This window comes from Oscarella lobularis, chromosome 1 (genome assembly GCF_947507565.1).
Source record: "Oscarella lobularis chromosome 1, ooOscLobu1.1, whole genome shotgun sequence".
Classification (NCBI taxonomy): domain Eukaryota; kingdom Metazoa; phylum Porifera; class Homoscleromorpha; order Homosclerophorida; family Oscarellidae; genus Oscarella; species Oscarella lobularis.
In genome coordinates, this window is record NC_089175.1 from 5,886,743 (window position 1) to 5,908,517 (window position 21,775).

Sequence of the window (21,775 nt, forward strand, 5' to 3'; positions counted from 1 at the left end):
GACGCCAAAACAAATAATATTGCGCACGCGCAGTTGCTATGCTAAAGTATTGCGTCCGTCGACCTCTACTTTATCGACTGGGACGTGCGGGACTACTGAAACGATTAGGCATGGCTGATCTAGGTGCAGCAAAAGAAACGAAATCGAAAAGGGACCCCAAAGAAAAAGTATGTGGGCGTGGTCTTGCTCTACGTGTCACTTTTTTCTCGTTTGTCGCTTTCGCATAGGAATCGGGATCTCACAAATTCGTTTTGAAGACTCCAAAGGTGTCCGTAGCGCTCTGCTCGCGTGGAAGCGTCGTCGACGTTGCATTCTAGGGAACGAGAGACTTCGATCCCGAGCAAATGGCGGTCAGAGAAAAAGTTTTTGACGTCATCAAAGGCTGTTTCAAGCGTCACGGGGCCGTAACGATAGATACGCCCGTATTCGAGCTGAAGGTACAGTCCTATTCTAAGAAGATTTTAATTAATTAATTAATTAAAAAATATTCGAGGACACTCTAACTGGAAAATATGGAGAAGACTCCAAACTGATCTACGATTTGGCAGATCAAGGTGGCGAGCTCTTATCTCTTCGTTACGACCTCACCGTGCGATAAGACGAAATCCAGTTGTGATGATCATTTTGCTATGTCTACATCATTCAGGTTCCATTTGCTCGCTACGTGGCAATGAATAAGATCAAAGCGATCAAGCGTTATCACATCGCTCGCGTGTATCGACGAGACAATCCTGCCATGACTAGAGGTCGTTTCAGAGAGTTCTATCAGTGTGTGAGTGCTTACTGGGAGCAGTCGTTGAAAAAAGAGGCGTTCTCATCCAGCGAATGCTGTAGGACTTTGACATTGCTGGAGAATACGATCCTATGATACCTGATGCCGAGTGCGTCAAGATTGTTGCTGAGATATTGACGGAATTGGAGCTAGGCGATTTCGTTGTTAAGGTCAGTTGGTTGTACGTTCAGTTTCGTTTAGGTAGATAGAGGGCCCCTTCAGTTGAAAAATGAAGAGGAATTACTAGAGGGGCCTCTCAGATAATAAGAACATATTTCATGAAGTGGGTTTACTTAGACTTTTTTTTCTAACTGTAGGTCAATCACAGGAAACTGCTTGATGGAATTTTCGCTGCTTGCGGCGTTCCTCCGGAGAAATTTAGATCCGTCTGTTCATCTGTCGATAAACTGGACAAGGTGCACCATAAATTGTCTTCTTAGGCAATAGTACATCTACATCGCTTCTTCCTCTCAGCTTGAATGGGCTGAAGTCAGAAAGGAAATGGTCGAAGAAAAGGGGGTCAGTGCTGAAGTGGCAGAGAACATAGGATCATATGTCCGACTGTCTGGTAAGGGAGTTAAACTGTATATGCGGAGCCATGATCTCTGGCAATGTATAGGTGGAACTGAGTTTGCTAAGAAGTTGGCTGAGGACGAGAAGTTGATGAGTCAGGGCGCTGCTAAGGCTGGCCTAAACGACATGGAACTTCTGTTGGAGTACTGTGGCGTTTTCGGTGTACTAGACAGGGTGGGTAATAGTGATCAGTAGTATTGATTTCCGCTTTGCTATTATGACGGTTCTTAGGTATCATTTGATTTGAGTCTCGCTAGAGGTCTTGATTATTATACGGGAGTGATTTACGAAGCTGTCTTGAAAGGTCAAGTAACACCAAGTAAATATTTCTCCAGTGCCGGTAACTCCTTCTAAGCAGGATCAGGCGAAGAGTTGACTGCTCCAAAGACTGGAGAAACCGTTGGAGTTGGGTCCGTCGCTGGCGGAGGCCGCTACGATGAGCTCGTAGGAATGTTTGACGTCAAGAAGAAGAAGGTTACTTGTTATTGATTATATAAAAATATAGCCTAATTGATGTAATTCAGGTTCCGTGCGTCGGTGTTAGTTTGGGAATCGAACGAATATTCTCCATCGTTGAGGCTAAGAGTCGTGTAAGAGCGATGTCATGTGGACGCAAAATCGCAGTGCATTTTCTTTTAGAGGTCAGGGGAAAAAATTCGCACCACGGAGACTCAAGTACTCGTAGCGTCTGGCCAGAAGAATCTTCTGACTGAGCGAATGAAACTTTGCAATCAGTTGTGGGCGGAAGGCATCAAGGTTCTAAGACACAGTGAATTTTTTCGTATACTTTTTGACTAATCCTATAGTCTGAAATGTCTTACAAGCGAAATCCGAAGCTACTGAATCAATTCCAGTTTTGTGAAGAGAACCAGGTTCCGTTTCTTGTTATCATTGGCGAGGAAGAACTCAAGGGCGGGTTCGTCAAGTTGAGAAATACGAAGACAAGAGAAGAGGTAATTAGTATTAGTAAATTTTATTATTAATCAATCAAGGCATTCTTTTAGGTGTCACTCAAACGAGAAGACTTGGGAAGAGAAATTAAGCAGAAACTGGCCGATTTGGGAAAAGAAAAGCTTGCGAGTGCATAGAAAATTGATCATTCTATTCTGATTCGTCAGTAAATCGAAAGCAATCGGAAACGATTTTCCACACGCCACTCTGTTCAGTCAGAACGAAATTCTGCGAGAAAGGTCGCTCCCTATTTCCCTCGTACTTCACCGTTCCTTCGGTAGCAACGAGAATAGAAGTCTGTCCAGGAGAAGCAACCTCTGAAAAAAAGAGAGACGAAGGGGCTAGACACAGGGGTACAACCACGGTGGCCAAAAAGGGGTCATGCTCACAGCACTACCAGTACATAAATAAATACACATGACATTGACACCTGACTACAGGATACAGCCACATAGCCATATAGCCATACATGTAGATGTAAGTGTGTAAGAGGAGGTACGATTGTCAAGGAGGGTCATGTTCTCACACAACTACTGAATACCATAAATAAATATTGACGACAGGGTACCACCATGGAACAACAATAGATGTACCACTACCGTAGTAGTACGGTGGCCAAAGAGGGTCCCATCATACACGTAAATGACATTGACGTCTGACAACTGACTACAGTACTTGTAATAAAACAGGCCATAATAAAACGTCGTGCATTTCTGTAGCATTCAAACTAATACTTTATTCCTCCGCTGTACCTGGTATGGGCTGGCAATCCAATGACGTCAGTGTATGCGTGCTCGATGGCAACGACTGAAGGAAGACGGTCACCGCTTCGACTCCCGTCGCGTTGTGCCCGTTCCAAACGACCGACGACAAGCTCGTGTACAGATGAGATATGAGCTAAGCGCACTGTGCATGTCCGCGTGGCCGTCTGCTGAGAGCGAAAACACTCACGTGCTTCTTCTTGTCGATTGTGTCGTAGAAGATGTTGGCGAACTCTTCGCCGGCGCTGCACGCTCGTTCGACGGTCGCGTCGACGTCCCGCAAGAAGGACATGGGGAAGCGACGTCGCACGCCCGAGAAAAAGAATGTTCTAATTCTATTCCGGGGTACGGTGTTGTTGTTGTACGGGACTCCGTCGATCGATCTATATTCTGCGTCACTTTTCTCGTACGCTTCGCAGAGACGCGATGCTTCAAGCCCTGTGGGACGACTTCCTACGAGACCGGCGCAAAAGCGGCTCGGACGCGTCGCAAGGCGTCGAATCGCTTCGCCGCTTCGCTCAAGCCGTCCTCTCGGTGGAAAACGAAAAAACGACGCGAGAATTGTCGTCTCTGAGGTGAGAATACGCCGTACGCAAGAAGAAACTAGCGTCGCGAAAGCGGAAAATGTCGCAGCGATCCGGTGAGCGTCGGCGAAATTCTGAGCAAGGAACTCCTGCTCCAATTCGGTCGCGCCGAGCCGCCGAGCCGCTCGAAACCATTCGAAAACGACGTGCGTCTACTATTAGCGACCGTGGATCGTTTCAGCAAAGCGGTGAGAATTAGTGTCAGTTTAGGAGATCCGGTTCCCATTCGTAGTTCTCTCCTATTTATCTAAGGGATTCGTCTGCGATTCGAATCTGTGCGACAATCTCCTCTCACTTCTCGAAGTCTACGCCAAGACGATGCTCGAGGATCCGCCGCGTAGGGAAAACGATCCTATCAATTGTTTGGGGGGGGGTTTGTGTATATGTATTATGTATTTATAGCGATTTCTCTTCGTTTGCCCGCTTTGAGCACTTCCGCTTTGTGGCACGCCGAACATCGTCGCGATTCGCTGGCCTATTTCGTCGGTCAGCTGAGCGTGGGACGGCACGGCGTCGCTGCTAAAATCGAGGGGTCGTCGACCGACGATCGATGGATCGACGGCCTATTGATTATGTCCGTTTTGGAAGGCGTCGTCGTGACGACGATACGACGCGGCGAAAAGGCGAGACGACACGGGCAATTGCCTCAGAAGATCGTCCAAAAGTTGAGCGATCTCTTCGTCTGGCTCGCCTTGGCACGATCCCAATCGACGAAATCGAAAACTTCGAAGCGACTATGGACGTCAAACGAGGACGATAACGACGTGCCGGAATATTTCGTCGACGAGACGACGTTGACGTTCGAATCGGACTCATTTGTCGATTCGCTCGTATCCGCTTTTCTTCTTCTTTTGACGTCACTCGTCAGTTTGACGTTGAGCGAGTACGGTGATAGTCGCGGCGGCGGCGGCGGCGACGGCGTCGCAATCAAGCGATTCTTCGATCGATGCGTCGACGTCGTTCGCACGTCGAACGATCGACTGGCGACGATACTCGCGAAGCCGGAATCGTCGCTCGATTTGATGAATCGCGTGCCGGAGGTGAGCAATGCCGATCGGAGTCTGAGCGCCGTGCTGAGTCTCGCCTTCGCGATAAACAATCGCTATTTTTCGTCGACGGGAACGCGATTCGCTTTGGAGTGCATGGACAAGGTCGGCGTTTTCAATCATCTATTGACGTTCTTTGGAAATTGCGCGTCGATCGCCTCGCTGCCGGCGTTCGACGAGGCGAGACGCGCCATTCTCCCGTTGCTCGCTCGACTCGTCAAACTCGCCTTCCTATTCGTTCCGCGTATCGGATCGACGTCGACGTCGCCACCCGAGCAACAACAGAAGAAGAAGAAGAAAACGAAAAAGACCGATTATATTGAGACGTCGTTCTCGTTCATGAACGACGTCTGTCGACGTTTGATTCACGGCCTACTCGACTTGCTCAAGAACTCGAATAGTCGTCGCGTTCAGCACGCCGTCCTGTCCGACTTGAACGCGCGCGATTATCGCCGCTTCGTCGCCGTCGACGTTCTCGTGCACGCCTGTCTCGTCAAGTTCGTCGCCTTCGATTCGCACAATCAGGAGGCCGCCTTGCAACTGCTCGAGAATTGCTGCGTCGACGCTCGCTACGTCGAGAGCGGATCGACGACGTCGTTCGCGCCCTACTGCGTCGTCTTGACCCAGTCGAATCCCAAGACGCTGGCGAGAGTCTATTCCCATTTGGCGAAAATCGTCTCGCATCAACGTCGACCCGTCGTTCGACAAATCGTCTCGGACGTCGTTCTTCCCATATTCGCCGACTGTTCGGCGAAGTTGGACGAGCTCGAATGCGATGGGAAACTCGCTCTCGTGCACGTAGCCCTCGCTCTATTCGCACGCGCGATCCACTGTCGATCGAGGAAGGAGGTCTTCGAAACGATTCAAAAAATCGGCGTCGAACGCCTAATCGGTTACCTCCCGTGCGCCGCGCTCCGTCCCGACTGTCTGACCCTGCTCGCGTGGGTGGCGACGAGCAAGGGCTACGAAGTCGCCGCGGATATGACCTACGACATGCAATGCATTCACGAAGGCATTCTCCACGAACTGTTTCGCATCGGTCTGACGGCGCCCTCTTCCGCGTCCTCGTCGACGTTGCCGCCGAGTCATCGCGAAACGGCGCTCGACCTGCGCGAACTCGACGCCGACGCCGTTCTTCTGCACGCCGACGTGGGCCACTGTCTCGCGTCGCTTCTCTGGAAAAGCGACTTGATATTTCAACGATTTCTCACGGCGCCCGGGCCCGCCGCCGTCGCCGGGCAAACGATACAGATTCTCCAAGCGGTCGGATCGTTCTCGAACGACGCGACGACGACGACGACGACGACGACGACGACGACGACGACGACGACGACGACGACGACGACGATCGTCGCGCCCGCCTCGTCGCCCGATCCGCCGAGCACGACGTCGGGTTACGAAGGCAGTTCGGATTGTCTCGATCAGATTGAGGCGACGACGACGGCGTTGCCGCGAGGACGTCGAGATAGCGGTTTCGATCGACGTCTTCTCGAGAGCGTCGCCGTCTACGTCGAAGCTCAGCTGAAGCTCATGTCGCGAACGTCCCAGTACGTTTTCGTCAATTTTCACGTCGATACCATAGCGACGATTATCGATTACGAGCGATCGTTTCGATCGTTGCTCGCCTGCATGCCGCGGAGACTCGGCTCGCTCTGCGACGTCCTGCTCGATCTGGCGACCGGGAAGCACTCGGACGTCGTCTCGACCGATCCGGTCGATTCCCTTCTGGCGGCGATGACGATTGAAGAAGATGATGATGATCGCGTTGTCGAATTCGTTCGCGAGGAGAGCGTTTCGATGTTGGATTCTCTTTCGTTGTCGTTGTCGTCTGCTCATTCTGACGTCAGCAACGGCGAGCTGTCCGGCTACAAAGCGGACGATAGCATGTCGTTGACCGAGTTCGAACGCGGGGGTCCGCGCGAGCTAAACGTCGATAATGATCAGTTGGTGGCTTTGCTCTTTCCCGAACTCTGTTGCGTCGTCCTTGGCTGTCTCTCCGCCGTGGGCTCGAGCGACGACGTCGAGTATAATAAGCGCGTTTATAATTAATATGATTTTTTGCCTAATTTTTGGTTTTTTAGTTACTCGGCGGCGTGTCGGATTATCTTGAGGCTTCAGAACATCGCCAATTCGTCGGAGTTGAATCTCCATCTTTTTACGAAACACGTACGGTGCCGTGTTGACGCGAAAAATCCGTAGCAGTCGATTATTTGGTTGTTTAGAAAGTCGTTACGACGTTGATCAACGATTTTGCTTTCGTTTTTTGCGAAGAGAAGTACGAACGTAAGAAAGAGAGAAAGATTATAAGCGACGACGTTTGACTTTTATTTATTAGAGTCTGGCATTGCGCAGTGTATAGCCAACCTGATGTGCACACTCGCTCTGAACGACGTCAGCGGTCCAGATATAAAACAGCTCTTTTTCCACATCAATAGCGTAGACTCGAGAAAGGTAGGTACCTTATATCCAGATGACTGTTTTCAAGAACTGCGTCTTTTCTTAGACAATTCTTCTATCCGTTCTCGATAAGCTCGCCTCTCGCGAGAACGTCGTGCCGTCCGCTTTCGTTCGACTCGACGAAGGCGTACAGAGAGTGATTGGCGGACGTCACTTTTCCGGCTCGTCGCCGACGAAAAACGACGCGTCGAAATACTCGATTCAACTTCCGTTGAAGCCGCTGAATTGGGCGCCGACTTCCAGTGGATTCACTCTGTCTCTGTGGCTCAAATTGAGTCGACAGTTCTTTCTCATGTATTCGCAGCCGGAATGGCTCGAAAACGTGTCTCCGAGCTCGTCGATTGATATGGGTTCCGTCAAGGATTCGTCTCCTTTGGAAGAGAAGCAGATTCGCGTGCTCTCGTTTGGACCCGATCACAATTCGCTTTGCGTCGACGCCGAAATTGTTCCAGATAAAAATACAGTCCTTTTGTACTGCAGGTAATTAATTAGGCAAATGAATAAATGACCAGAAGATTATCGGTTTCTTAGGTGGAATAGAAAAGATGCGTCCGTATTGCCGTGTCCCATTCCTATAGAGAAATGGTCTCACGTCGTCGTCTCTGTGTCTAAAGTACAGAGCAAAGGCAACGCTTACCACTCTGAGGTTAAGATCGTCTCTCTTGCGCGAGTCTCTTCGTTTCTCGATCTTTCTTCTAGATACAATTGTTTCTAAACGGTTCACTTTCTACGATGAAGAAAGTTCCTTCAGTCAAGCCGTGGTCGTCGTCGAATTCCAATGTGACGTTGAAGTTTGGACGTCTCACTGCCGCCGCCATCGCCTCCGCCGCGTCGCAACCGAATCGCTCTGCTCAACGTGCCAGTCGCAATGTCGACCACAAGAAATTAGACAAATTGCCTCTTTCGTCGTTCGGCGACAACGTTTCTCTGTGCCTCGGAAACGTCAGCCTCTATAAAGGTGAATACGAACGATCATAGTTATTTTCTCTATTCTTCTTTCTCTCTCATAGGTAATCTGCCTGAGAGGGAAGTGGAGTGCCTTCACTCCTTCGGACCGGACAGCTTGGAATTTTCCAGCGTCAGTAACTCGATTCCTCAGATGGATCCCATCAGCAGAATCGTCGCATTCGCGCGCGACATTCCGCTAGCGGTCAATATCAAGGTAGAGAGAGCACTCAAACATACACACACACACACCTTACATATGTATACATGTATATATATATGTATTCTTATAGGAGCGTCTCCAGTTATTGTACGCGCCCGGCGTCGACGAGTCGGTGTTCTATCAATTCAACGTCGTCGCGTCGCAAGAGACGTCGTTGCCGTCGACGTTTGCCTCGATTTTTCGCCCGTCGGCGGCGAAAGTCGTACCCCGAAGCACGAGCGCCGATCCGTGGCAAGGACAAGTCTATTTGGACGATTGCGTGGAGAAATCGAGGTCGCGCGGATTAGACAACGCTTTGCACCACGTCGGAGGTATAACGTGTCTTTTGGGACTGCTGGCTAAGGTACGACGGTTTCACGCCTTGACGGCACTTTTCTGACGTGTAATTTGTAGCTGACGTCAATGGACTGCACTTCCAGAGTACTGTCTCTCGCACTTCGTATTATTCTGACGCTCGACAAGAGCAACAGTTCGTTTCGAGAAGATCTCAAGTCGATCGACGGATACGTTTTGCTGAAGCGAATACTATGCAGCAGAAATTATCGTCTTACCATGTACACGATGAAAGTAACGAAAGACGTCCACTCTTCTCTCTAGGCAAAATACATTATTATAATTTGAATTATTTCTACACTAGGTTCTCTTTGATGCCATGTGCGAAGAGCCCGTAATCGACCAAAACTTCGACGATGACGACGACGGCGACGACGGCGACGACGACGACGACGACGACTACAAAATTCTCAACGACAACGAGTCGCGCGTAATGAATCGTCGTCTCTTAGAGGACGTCATCTTGGACTCCGCTTTCTGGATCAAGTGCTACAACGAAGGCAACAGCGGTCGAGACGTGCTCGCGCCCATGATCGACGCTCTCAACGCGCTCGTCGGCGCCACGTGTCTCTACCACAAGGACAACAAGAAATTATTTGAAGAGACGGACGTCGTCAAAAGAATACTTCAGAACTGCGAGGTACGGTACAGAAAAAATATATATATATATATAAAGCGATGATTCGATTTTTCTTTTCTTTAGATTTGTGCCGAAGAGGAAGATAGTTGCTCGCTCAGTCCCACGGTGACGGCGAATATTCAGACTTTGTTCGGCTACATGCTCGATCCACCCGAACGTTTCACCTTGGGTTTGATTTTCGACTCCCTCATAACCAGCCATCCCAATCCGATCATTCGACAGCCGTTCATCGGCGGATGGGAAGATCTTCAAAGAATCGGTTGGAGTTCCCTTCCTCATTTCCTCATTTCGCTATATTTTGAAAATATTTTTTTCTCGTAGCTGATTCCGTTCACTCTGCCGCCTCGACGCCGCTGACGAGCACGCCTCGCAAATCGATCGACGCCGGCAGCAGCAGCATGCGGCGGAGCGCTTCCTATTCGGATTTGAATCGCGCTGCTTCGTCGTTCGCCCGGACGTCGACGTCGTCGTCGCCGCGAAAGAAGCTCAGCTACGAGTTGGACGGCAATTTCAGCGATCAGGAGTCGACGTACGACGATTCGCTCAGCGCTCTTCTCTCGTGGGAAGCCGTCACCGGATCGGCGAGGCACGAGGTGGCGGCGACGGCTTTTTACGTCGACGCGCCGGACGACGACATGCTGCAAACCGTCCTGATAGCGTTGCTGCGAGGTAAACTGGAGAATCTGCCCGATTCGAAGAAGAATCTTCTCGGCGATTTGAACGTCGACGGCTTCTTGGCTTTTGCTAAGCATCCGTCTGAAATGCATCGAGTTGCGCTGATAAGGGTGCGTTCTCGTAGAGAAAGAGACACTGTTTAAATAAATAATTGACACCTTTTTTGTCTCTTAGCTGCTCAATGACTATTTCAATGTTGGCGGGCCTTCCGTGTTGGAGAACTTCAAAAGGATTCGAGGATTTAATTTGCTCGCCTATCAGGTGAGATCTTTCTGACTGTCTTTGACTGTTTCTATGTTTTGTTCTGTAGATTGGAAGCTATCCTGCGAGCATTGACATCGTCTTCGCCTGTCTCGACATGCTTCTCGGTCAGCCAGGACTCATTCGATCAACAGAAAGGTATGTAGGAAAACGAACGTTAGAGCTAGTTGTACTTGTACACATAGCGTTTTGTTATATACAGCCTTCGATGTGGCGAGTCTCCAATTCATTACGAATCAGACGCTCAGTCCGACGTTGACATAAGCAACTTCGAAGAAGCGCCGCCGAGATCCCCGTGCCTCTGGCAATACTGCAACAACGTCAAGTGCAGACCGGAGGCGGTCAGTCTGCTCCTGGTTTTTCTTGACAACGCTGATTGCCCGTCAGAAATGGCATCTCTGCTCTGCCAGTCCTTGTCTCAGGTATGCATTCTATATTATGTTTTTGTGTGTCTAATTTTGTCTTTAGCTTGTTTATGCGGTTCCTGGTATTTTTGAGGTGCTAGAGCGGGAGGGCGTTGCAAGAATTGTCGTCTCGTCTTTGAGCAAATACTCGTCCTGGGCAAAGCAAGGAGAATACAGGTGCGCAAAAGTCGAATTCTGAGAGTGATAGCTTATTCAATTGATATTATGCATACAGGGCAAAGAGTAAGAAATTTTTCAGTGATTTGCGAAATTTTACGACAGCTCTGGTGATATGCTGCTGCAGGTATGGCGAAAAATAACAACACTTTGCCGTGACTATTAATCTCTTGTTAGAATATCTGACAAAGACAGTATGAGATTATTCGATCAATTGTTTTCGTTACTGTGGCTCAAAATGGAACCACAGGGTACAAAATAGTTTTCTTCGATTCCCCTATCAACCGACATCTGTCTCGATTCTTTAGGCAAGAAGTTGGATTTACATCGTTCGCTACTCTATCACGTCACTCTGACGGCTCTGGACGATTTTCGGCGCAGCGATCCCAAGTGGACGCCTTTGGACGGGCTCGAGTTTATGCCTACAGCGAGCAGTTCGGAATCGACGAAAAAAAAATTTCAGCAAGTCTGGGTGAAAGCCGTCGGTCTCGTCGTGAGCAGCACGGCGCACCAGCAAGTCTCCGTTTCGTTGTCGCGCAACGACGAAGAAGACGTCGCCCGAGAACGGGCTTTGTATCATTGCGACGAATTTGGAACGTATTGTCTATCTGTTCTTCATCGAATTACCGAAGTCATGAGCTTAGTTGTCGTAAGAGTAGAATTGGGGGCATCGTGGTGCGACGGAATTGACGGTCGTTCTCGCTCTTTAGGGCCGCGAATCGACGTCGTCGAGTTCGAAGCACTATGTTCGACTCGTTCAGTCAGCTGAAACGGTCATTCGAATTCAGGTACACTACTTATACGGTCATCTAGATTGTACACTTAATTTCTTGCCCAGTTTGGACGGCTTCTGACGAGTTTTCTGTCTCCGGAGACTTCGAAGTCGCTTCGTTGTCTCGCCTTGATTCGATTGCAAGAAACGTCGCCTTTGCCAGTGTTAGCTTCGCTCTTCACGACCGTCATTGGACGAAAAGTAAAGCAGACGCATACACTGAGAGAGCAAAGTGATATTTCTTTCTTTCGCTAGTGTGCATCCAGGCTCGTGCTCCACATGCATTTTCTCATCGAAGAACTGGATAGGAAACGCGAAACAGATCGAGATTCGGACGTGAGACGCGTTGCATCGTTCATCACGAAGTGGATTCTACAAAGTGGAATGATTTCGACGAAAGCGAACCTGTCAACCGTCAGTAAGGAAGGCTCCGAAGTTACCTTACCCGAGTCCTTGGTGTCGTCGTTGAGCAAGGTACCGTAGAGCCCTTAGGCATCTATTATCTCGACGTTCTTCGTGTGCAGCTAGAAGAAGAGTGGAAAGAAAAGGATGTCGCCATCAACAAAAGCTGGACTGACAGCATCAAAGAAAACGTTAAGAGGTGAGTTTGCTATTCGTCGTATCGTCGGGACTATGCCTGAAATTATTTAGATTCCTCTCCAAAATCGATCGCTCCCTTCGAACTCTCAGAGACGTTTCCTCGACTGTCACTCAGAGAGTGTTCGAAAGGCAGTCCGGACTGAAAGGTCGACTGCTCGAGTGCATCAAGGAGAAACGCAATAAAGAGCATCGTCTTTCGAACATGTGGCGAAATGTAGTCCAACGGCTGACCCACGAAAGGTATTGGGGGACGTTTACGAGTATATATTGACGACCTTTCAAAAACCGTAGATGTCCTTTTTTCGATTCCGACTCCTCTCCTCGTCACTGGCAGCTGGATCCGACCGAGGGACCGGATCGGATACGGAAACGTTTTCAGCCGTCTCTGATTCATATTGGAGAGAAGTACTATATGAAAGAGTGTCAGAGTTCGGGTGAGGAGGAAGTGATCAACGCATCTCTTCCAAGTTTTATTTATTATGTCATCTGTAGAAGCGAAAGATAGTCCGTTTTCGTATCTATTTTTTGAACCGTTTCGACGCAACGGAAAGGAGCAAGCCATTGAAGACGAAAAGGAGAAAATAGCAATGGAGTATGAAAACGTTGGGAAGAGAGAGTCTTATAATCTTATTGAATTGCATGTACTAGGTGTTATTTCGCTTGTTCGCACATTTCAGCGGCAGCCTGCGTAAAAGGAGAATTCCTTCTCGGTAAAACGAACACTGCTGTGATGTGGAAATCAAACGTCTGACGAACTCTTTTATACAGGAAATATCAAAATGTATTTTGTGGGAGAACAGGAAGTAGGCGATCCGTACATCACTCGAGTAAGAGTTCTTAGGCTGGAAGCGTTTCAGGCGAATACGCCTGCTTTGTTAGGCCATTCCCGGCGACGCTGAGCCATCCACAATGTCGTGGACGAACAATGATATTGTTGAAATTCACCGCAGAAGATTCCGTCTTGTGGTACGTTATCTCGTGTCATTTTCCTATTTGTCATTGATAATGATTGACTTTTACAGGACAACGCCTTAGAGTTGTTTTTGATTAACGGAAAGTCTTTGTTTTTCTCATTTGAATCCACTGAGGCAAGTCTATATACGGCTGTGTGGTGTCGCAGATTCTTCGTTTATACTTTGCCTGCGTTCTTCTCAGGAAAGGAACGATCTTCACGAACGCATCTTGGAACTCAAATTGGAAAACTTCGTTGATTACGAAGACGAATCGAAGGGATCTCTTCTACGCTATTCGGTCGAAAAGAGGTGCTCGGCTTCTTGCGCAAATTTTTCTAACACTCAAAGCATTGTATTTCCAGATGGAGAGAAGGTTTAATGACGAATTTCCAGTACATCATCCACTTGAACAAAATGGCTGGAAGAACGTTCAATGACTTGATGCAGTATCCTGTTTTCCCCTTCATACTAGCGGATTACACGAGCAAGCAGCTCGATCTTAGCAATCCGAAGACGTTTCGGTTAGTCATTCATCATCATGTATCAATAACATATCATCTATTTTGGTACAGAGATCTCAGTAAGCCCATATCTGTGCAAGACGAGACAAAAACAGAGAAATTTATTATGAATTACAAGGCACATGCATTTTAGATCCAATCCTATTGCTATAATAATATCCATATTATCTAGTTCCTCGAGGAAGAGTATCAGAGAGAACTCGAATACGGAAACAGTGAAATTCCTCTAGTATCCAAGCCGTATCACTACGGTTCTCACTACTCCAACAGCGGAATCGTTCTGCATTATCTCGTGCGAGTGCTTCCGTTCACCAGCATGTTCCTTGAATACCAAGGCGAGTAGTAACAAGCGCTGATCGGCTCTCGTTATACGAACTCTCTTCTTTTATTTTAGACGGCAATTTTGACGTGCCCGATCGAACGTTTCACAGCTTGATATCGACGTGGAAACTCGTCAGTTCTCAATCGCCGTCCGACGTCAAGGAAATGATTCCAGAGTTCTTTTACCTGCCTGAAATTTTGCTCAACGGGGAAGGTAGATTTTTAAATATAATCAGGTCCTGAGTGGACGCCTTAAATTTACCTCTAGGATTTAATTTTGGACTGCGCCAGACCGGACAGCGCGTGTCTGACGTCATATTACCTTCTTGGGCAGAAAACGGCGACGCTCGACTTTTCATTTTGAAGCATCGTCAGGTGAGCTATATCTTTCCAGTAGAGTGCCACGCTTTGAAAGAGATGCGCACTCAAGGCTCTAGAATGCGAGCACGTCTCTCGAAATCTTAGCAAGTGGATCGATCTCGTCTTCGGGTACAAACAGACGGGTCAGGCGGCCGTTGACGCAGTAAACGTTTTCCATCCCAGCGTGAGTTTCTGTGCGCAAACAGGCAAAATTTCCACTCAATGCGCATTTTTCTTTTTGTGTGTGTAGACCTACTTCGGTGCAGTCAATCTCGACGACTACAAGGATCCCATGCAGCGACAGGCAATCGAAGCCCAAATCCGAAGCTACGGTCAATCGCCCAAGCAGCTGTTCACGTCTCCCCATCCCCAGCGCACGACTCACAGCCAGCTGGCCTTCTCGTCGGCCGGCGGTCCCGAACACTTCGATCGGCTCGAGCGAATGAACGAATCGCAGCCCCTCTACGCGTCGCTCGAATCGAGCGTGCACGACTTCAACGAAGCGTGGAATCAGTTCGCCTTTTTGGGTCGCGTGAAACGCTGCGTGGTCGGCGTTCTGTGGCGAAAAGCGTACGCCGGTCCCGTTGGGTCGATTCACCTACCATCATCGGGCGACGCGATCGTGACACTCGCGCCGAACGCGACGTACGTGCCCGCCGAGAACGCGAAAGGCGACGGCGCCGGATTGTGGGGAATTGTCAGTTGGGCGTTCTACGACGGATCCGTGCGCGTTCGTCTGCAGAAAAGCGCCAATGAACTGTGCTTACCGAGTCGCCTAGAAAATCTAGAAGTACAGTATATTCGCACGCTGGTTATTTAATTAGGTAAATTATTTACTGCGTTGCTAGGTTACTTGCTGTGGAGCTTCGCGAGGCGGCAAGGATATCTTGCTTGGCGACTCTCGCGGAGCTATTACTATCTGGCATCTTCTGCAGTCTCCCCAAGCAGCGGTGAGTCGAGTAGAGAGAGACATAGTTAGACAATTTATTTTTCTCTTTCCTATGAGTAGGCCGGCTATAGTGTGGTGGGGAATCGCACCGTTCTCTGCGGTCACGGAAGTGCCGTCACCTGCTTGGCAGTCTCCTGCGAGTTCGGCGTGTGGGTGACTGGAAGTGAAGATGGAGATTGCATTATTTGGGACCTGAACAGGTAGGCGTAAAACGTTTCCGCTTACGCTTCTGGCTACACGGGGTTCTATTTAGACTGTCGTACATTCGGTCTATTGCGTCGCAGTCTAGGTCAGTAACAGCAGTAGCTATTAGCGATACTCTCGGAGATATTGCAGTTGGATACCGTAAGATTTCGCACAAAATTACCTTCGCAATTGACCTAATGGAGCAATTCTTCTTCTTCTGTAGTCGGAGCAGCTGAAGACGTTAGCGAACTGCGTCTCTGGACGATAAATGCCTCTGCCGTCGCTCAAACCAGTTGCACTTCTACCAGAATCCACTGCTTAGTCTTTTCCGCTGCTGCTGAAGGCATAAACATAAACGTCCTTGCTGCAGGCCTGGACGGAGGATGCATAAGGTGAGAGTTTGATGGCGCTGAATTGTCTAGGTCTAGGCATCGATTTTGTGCTTCTGTGTAGAATCTTCAGCAGCTGGGATCTTTCGCCCTTGTTTGACGTTCGAGGTTTTGATAGTAGCAGTCCCGTCATTTGGTTCGTTAATTGCATATTACTATAAATAAACTAGTAATTGATTTTTTTTCTTTCTACAGCATTGCTTTTAGCGGTGACAGTCGAGAGTTGTATGGCGGGACGCACGATGGCAGCGTTGTCGCGTGGAAATCTTGTCACGTAGCGTAGACGATGTGAATATCTGAACAGGTTTTCTATTTAGTTTTGCATTTGCGTTTTGTCGACTGCACGCATCAAATGTTGCAGAATCTAGTCTATTTTTTTAGCGCCAGTCTGTAATTCGGGGCCAGTCATTACAGTAGCGTGCATGCTGCTTAGAAAAAAGAGCGAGGAAAACAGCAGCTGGGCATTACTACTATCACGGATAGTGGTTTGCTTAGTTACGATGTACCGGTTCTTCACTACGCCGGTTTATCGTGCACATTACTCTGTACCTGGTAGTTACTCTAGTTGGGTAGCTGACTTGGGGCTTCGAGATTTTTTAAGATTTTGGTAGACTGCCTCCCCAAATTGATAGTGAGTGCCATATGGGCACAGGTTTGCGCAGTAGGGTCACTTCCTTCCCACGGTGGACATCCAGTAGTCATCGGTAAGGAAGCGTTTAGGAAGTGTTTAGGAAGTGACGTCATATTAGTGACGTAAGCTGAATGACATGGGGCAAAAAGTGGAGAGGAAGTGCACGATGCACGAGGAGCTGTTGCTCTCGCAACCACGCCACGCATATAGAATAGGATGACAAATGGACATGTGCTACTCTATGTGCGACTAAATTTAGACAGGATGCAGCAGGGAGCGCCAAATTCGATTATTCAATGAACCGCAAAGACTAATACAAAGGGCAAACGACGCAACCGCGTCAAATGGTACCGTCGTCACCGAAGTACAAACTCGGTTTTCGCGGTCAAGTGAGCATCCGTGTCATATCAACGAACGCTTCCGGGGTCTCACAGAAAAGTAGGCGTGTTACGACTCTATTACGCACGCTACAATAACATTCCCCAACCGAATCGATGCCATCTCGCGAGCATCGACCGATCAAACGTCATTAGCAAATCGGCGCGCGACCGAGACAACGTCGAGAGCGTTCAAGAACGCGGAGCGAACAGAAGACGCAACGGTTCATACACATTTTCCCGTATTCTCGTCATCGTCACTCGATATGGCGTCCGATCCTCTACTCGCGCGATTGCGACGATTCAAGTCGCGCGTCGCGGCCAAGCGCGACGATCCACCTTGGTCGACGCGACGCCTATCGATGAGCTTTACGTCGCCGCCGCGCTTCGTTAGCGCGCTTGCCGAAGAAGACGCCGACCAATCGGAGTGCTTCGAGACGGGCGATTGCGACCCCGTCGAGAATTCAGTCATTGTGCCGACGAGCGGTTGGAAAATCGAGAGCGGGCGTTCGTTCCCTCCGCGCGTGACGTCACAAACCGCGGCGCCGGAAGTCCCGTACGCAATCGAAAAATGCGACGAAGAAGAATATCGTTCTCACTTTTACGAAGCGGAACACTGGAACTTTTACGTCGACGACCCGGAAATCGGTCCCGTCGTACTTTCGCTCAAGCAGGAGGCGACTATATCGCGGGAGCACTTCAGGTTAGTGGCGAAAAGAAAAGAAAGCTTCAAGAAGGGGGGCGCGTCCTCTTTGATAGGATCCCTTATTCAATTAGCCGATTAATCGATTCGCGTGTGGGGCGCGCGTGGGCGTGGTCCTTTCTATTATTGATCCTTTTGTTAGGGTTCTCGTTCGAGCGCCATCTCATTTCGTTCACGGTCTCCTTCCGGCTTCGTGTCTCTCGGCGAATCGATACAATTTGGACGAGGTCGTCGCGGCATTGGGTCGCGAACTCGATTTGATCAACCCGTTGAAACGCGTTCAGCTGAGCTCCTTTGGCGACGAGTTACTCAAATTGGATCAGGTACACAGTGGGGGAGAACATCTGGCTTATTTGAAATGCAATGGTCACCACGCCCACTCTTTTTTTTTCCTTTCTCTAACCGTAGAGCTTTGTTGTGTCTGATCACAAAGTAGGCGTGGTCTACGTCAAAGAGGGCCAGACGCGCGAGGACGAAATTCTCGGGAATTTGGCCGGGAGCCAACGATTCGACGACTTTCTTCGTCTGCTCGGAAAGCGCGTCGAGTTGACGGGCTTTCGCGGCTATCGAGGCGGACTTGATATCAATTTCGGAATGACGGGCGAGACGAGCGTCCACGAAGAGTGGGCGGGACATCGCGTTATGTTTCACGTGTCCACGCTGCTCCCGGGGGGCGACGAGCAACAGGTAGCAATGAAATAAATAGTGTTATTTATATATTTATATCGGTTGCAGGTGCAGCGAAAGCGGCATATTGGGAACGATTTGGTGTGCGTTGTGTTCGTCGACGGCGGGGAGACGGTCTTCGATCCCATGGCGATACGATCGCATTTCTTGCATTCGTACATCGTTGTTCAGTGCGAGGACGATGAGAACAAAGATGATGGGAAAGGAGTTCGTTATAGGGTAAGAGGCGGATTTTTTAGATAGCTTTGTAAGCGATAGTTGAAGCGTGGCAGGCAGAATGTATTAGGGACAGTAGATAGGCTCCGCTTAATGTAGGAAACATTAGGGAAAACAATAGTTGGAAGTAATTGCGGTTTAGTGGTTTATTTTAAATTGATTAGATGGAAACAATTACGGTAATACGTTTTTCCTCCCGTTGTTTAGGTTAGCGTTGTGTCACGGGACGGCGTACCGCTGTGTAAGCCGCACTTATCCAAACAGGACACTTTTTTCCACGTGAGGATTGTGGGCGGGGAGATGTCTATATAGAAATTATGTTGATACGCGTTTCTTCTCAGGACTCCGTGTTTCACGATTTCCTATTGGCTAAGATTATTAATGCGGAGCGGGCGTGTTTCCGTGCGCCCAAGTTCGCCGAACTGCAGGTAGGGCAGAAGCTTCGTGCGTAGATAATTAATATGTAAATGAAATTATTACGATTTAGAATCGAACTCAATTGCAAATGATGCAAAACATGATCATCGCAGCCGAAGACGCGGAGACGGCGTTGAAAGAAGGAAAGAACGTCAAAACTGCCGTGGGAAGGTAAGCAGTTCAAAAAATTAATCAATAAGTAAATATAGACGGATGTTTTCTCTAGACGAGGTAGTTGGCTTCCCGTTGGATTTGTCAGGTAAATAGATTCAATTATTTAAATTAATGATATATGATTTACTTTGATTATTTTAGGCCTCCAAGTCCTCTCGTTGACGTGAACCGGGAAAAAATCGAAAGCTTTGACCAGCTCTCGTTGGATCTCAAAGCAGCCTATCAGAACAAAGATATAAGCGACGTCATATGCCTCATAGGTATAGAAAGAATAAATGAGGTTAATAATTTATTTTTTGATTGGTATATTATATGTAGGTAAAAATGAAATTCCTCTATACGGAATAAAAGCCATACTGGCAGCAAGAAGCAAGTAAGAAATAATCAAAGGATTCTAAATAAAAAAATCATATAATTAATAATGATTACGATTAGAATCTTCAAGTCCCTTCTCTGCAACGCGGCTCCCGCTCATCCGCGCCGATCGTCCATCACCCGAATGCAGAGTCAGAAGAAAGAGAGAAGCATGCTCCGAAAAATCCAACTGACGTCCATACCCCAAAACGTGAACGAAGACGACAACGACGGCTCGTCGTCGCTGAGTCGATCGTCGCGGAGACCGTCTGCAACGGGAAAGGAAAAGAAGACGAAAAAGAGTAGCGGCGGCGGCGGAATGAAAGAAAAAATCAAAATGAAATTTCAAAGAGGATTTTCAAAAGCATCTTTGGATAAAGTGGAAGTGGCGGCGACGGCGGCGGCGGCGGCGGCGCCGACAACGGCTGTGGCGGTGGAGACACCTGCTAAAATTGTAGCCGGAAAATATTTGGTATACATACATAGAGAAATATTATTGGTCTGCACTTTTTAACCTTATTTCTTTTTTTTTGTTTGTTTTCAGGTTCGTTTTCCTCAGTTCGATTTTAACGAGTTCGACGTCGTCATGGAGTATCTTCACACGGGATGTTGCTCGTTGAGTCCCGCGACACTTTCGGGCGTCGTTTGCATAGCCGAATATTTGGAATTGTCAGACTTGGAGCAGGCGTGCTTCGAAATCATTCACGGCTCCGTTGACTTCAAAATAGTACAAATAATATTTTTATAGTAACACAATTTTTTTACTATGTTCTTTTGCTTAGATTTGGGATTTATTGAAGAGACTCGGTCATTATTTTCACTTTCAATCCGCCTGTAGCATGTTCGAAAAGGTGAACAAATAGCGAGCGTTTTATATTTATATTTAAATATTTTTCTGATAGGTTGTTGAATTTGTTGACGATAATGCGCGCGAATTTTTGCTCTCGCCCTCGATCAAGGAATTGCCGCGAAACGTCTTCGAGAAAATCATCCGGAGACCGCTAAAGGTAAAGGAGATTGGATTAGGATTATTAATTTATTATATTATTTTTTTTCTTTTATTTTAGGTTCCTGAAATTGTCAAATTTAAGACGTGTCTTCTGTGGGGCAACGAAAACTGCAGTCCTTCGACGTGGAAAGAAGACGTCAGTCAACTTGTCAAGGATCTCGACTATTACAAAGTATCTCCAGTCGACCTAATAAAGGCAAGAGAAAAAATTTCAAATGTAGAATCAGTATTTTAATCAATAGTACTTCCCGATAGATTGTTGTTCCGTCCGATACGGTGGATAAAGAGAGAGTGATGCTGGCTCTCGCGTACCACGCCGATCCTAAATCGATAGAACCGCCCACGAAGTCGGATGGAGCAAAAAAGTTTCATCACTCGCAGCAACAGCAGACGACGACTTTGCTTTGCGGAAGTTCGAGTCGAGAACACAGCGTCGAGCCGAATGATTCCGGTATCGATGCGACGAGCATAGGGAGCCACGCCTCCATATCAGGACTTGGAAATAGAAATAGTTTGAGAAAGAAACGCGCCGGCGCACGTAGTAGCGCTAGTGACGATTTAGTTGTATTGCCTATAGATACGAAGGAGGACACCACTATTGATCATTTGACACATTTGTAGTTGTAGAGATGGACACGCACTCACGAGATAGTGTTCATATTTTAATTTTTTAGATGAAGTTTTAATTTGTAGAGCTAATAATAATAATTAGTTGAAGGCGTTGAGGTTATTTCGTATTACGTGTGTCTGTAAGTCATGCAATTGTTTTATAATTGCTTGTCGAACGACTGAATAGCGACGTTTTCATTTTTGGGTCATTCTGAGCCTCGTACAGTTACGCTCCAGCACACTCTTCGTGGAAAAAGATGCCTTCGCTTTTCTCATAATTCTTTTCGGCGTAAGACGGGGAAACTGCACTTGAGGTATTCAGAAGCTATTTATTGATTTTTCTGATGCCCGTATATCCGGGTAGGGTAAGCGGCTTTTCGAGAAAAAACAAGGAAAAACCGTTTACCCTACCCGGATATACGGGACGCTGTGTGATACTATTTGCCCATAATACAACCCGAGGAAACAGCATTTTGCTCAAATCTTTATTAATTAAATACATAAAATAGCATTAAAATCGCAACGCAAGGGAGCGCCGTTCCATTTTAATTAATTAATTAATTAATTAATTAATTGAAAATATCACTTTTCTTCTCTTCGTTGAGCAGTTTTTGTTGATGAGGTCCCTGAGATAAATAGCAAGATGAGACAGTAAACGCTATGTATCGTATCAATCTCGTTTCCGCCCAGCGCCAGCGCCCCCAATGGTTTGATCACCCCGCACGCTAGGCCAGCTCACACACTC

The 21,775-nt window shown here is 47.9% G+C and overlaps 4 protein-coding genes across 5 annotated transcripts; 3 read left to right on the forward strand and 1 right to left on the reverse strand.

Moving 5' to 3' along the window:
- The first annotated feature begins 32 nt into the window (after window positions 1–32).
- On the forward strand, window positions 33–2,723 carry LOC136198485 (histidine--tRNA ligase, cytoplasmic-like). 2 transcript variants are annotated; one of them, XM_065988447.1, is made up of 15 exons: window positions 33–167; window positions 228–266; window positions 318–437; window positions 494–589; window positions 647–772; window positions 835–942; window positions 1,090–1,188; window positions 1,247–1,340; window positions 1,392–1,519; window positions 1,577–1,649; window positions 1,704–1,819; window positions 1,870–1,935; window positions 1,985–2,101; window positions 2,152–2,298; window positions 2,350–2,723. In XM_065988447.1, the coding sequence occupies exons 1-15, from the start codon at window positions 39–41 to the stop codon at window positions 2,431–2,433; spliced, it is 1,542 nt and encodes a 513-aa protein (XP_065844519.1). In that variant the 5' UTR covers window positions 33–38; the 3' UTR covers window positions 2,434–2,723. The 2 variants fall into 2 exon arrangements, with proteins under 2 accessions (XP_065844519.1, XP_065844511.1); XM_065988439.1 differs by having other exon boundaries at window positions 1,247–1,519.
- LOC136198497 (NTF2-related export protein 1-like) lies at window positions 2,313–3,782 on the reverse strand. Its single transcript, XM_065988459.1, has 3 exons — window positions 3,248–3,782; window positions 3,049–3,193; window positions 2,313–2,613 (listed from the first exon to the last, which is right to left on the reverse strand). The coding sequence occupies exons 1-3, from the start codon at window positions 3,347–3,349 to the stop codon at window positions 2,447–2,449; spliced, it is 414 nt and encodes a 137-aa protein (XP_065844531.1). The 5' UTR covers window positions 3,350–3,782; the 3' UTR covers window positions 2,313–2,446.
- On the forward strand, window positions 3,445–16,239 carry LOC136198468 (lysosomal-trafficking regulator-like). The gene is made up of 48 exons (XM_065988414.1): window positions 3,445–3,632; window positions 3,691–3,829; window positions 3,894–3,978; window positions 4,044–6,711; window positions 6,769–6,853; window positions 6,910–6,970; window positions 7,023–7,138; window positions 7,191–7,624; window positions 7,676–7,790; window positions 7,844–8,102; window positions 8,155–8,306; window positions 8,383–8,655; window positions 8,706–8,879; window positions 8,950–9,285; window positions 9,349–9,544; window positions 9,607–10,070; window positions 10,135–10,221; window positions 10,271–10,359; window positions 10,424–10,643; window positions 10,690–10,802; window positions 10,861–10,929; window positions 10,980–11,053; window positions 11,111–11,451; window positions 11,513–11,590; window positions 11,641–11,775; window positions 11,830–12,048; window positions 12,099–12,175; window positions 12,226–12,414; window positions 12,466–12,608; window positions 12,667–12,766; window positions 12,823–12,884; window positions 12,943–13,001; window positions 13,054–13,140; window positions 13,197–13,262; window positions 13,330–13,436; window positions 13,490–13,648; window positions 13,700–13,766; window positions 13,821–13,983; window positions 14,043–14,183; window positions 14,238–14,344; window positions 14,400–14,513; window positions 14,580–15,119; window positions 15,178–15,279; window positions 15,339–15,478; window positions 15,532–15,623; window positions 15,688–15,856; window positions 15,918–15,989; window positions 16,049–16,239. The coding sequence occupies exons 1-48, from the start codon at window positions 3,484–3,486 to the stop codon at window positions 16,134–16,136; spliced, it is 9,975 nt and encodes a 3,324-aa protein (XP_065844486.1). The 5' UTR covers window positions 3,445–3,483; the 3' UTR covers window positions 16,137–16,239.
- Window positions 16,240–16,971: 732 nt separating this feature from the next.
- On the forward strand, window positions 16,972–21,142 carry LOC136198479 (rap1 GTPase-activating protein 1-like). Its single transcript, XM_065988425.1, has 16 exons — window positions 16,972–17,564; window positions 17,707–17,887; window positions 17,973–18,251; window positions 18,300–18,470; window positions 18,675–18,746; window positions 18,809–18,895; window positions 18,955–19,055; window positions 19,111–19,143; window positions 19,200–19,318; window positions 19,377–19,431; window positions 19,494–19,884; window positions 19,957–20,139; window positions 20,195–20,263; window positions 20,315–20,419; window positions 20,480–20,617; window positions 20,677–21,142. The coding sequence occupies exons 1-16, from the start codon at window positions 17,128–17,130 to the stop codon at window positions 21,040–21,042; spliced, it is 2,787 nt and encodes a 928-aa protein (XP_065844497.1). The 5' UTR covers window positions 16,972–17,127; the 3' UTR covers window positions 21,043–21,142.
- Window positions 21,143–21,775: the final 633 nt, after the last annotated feature.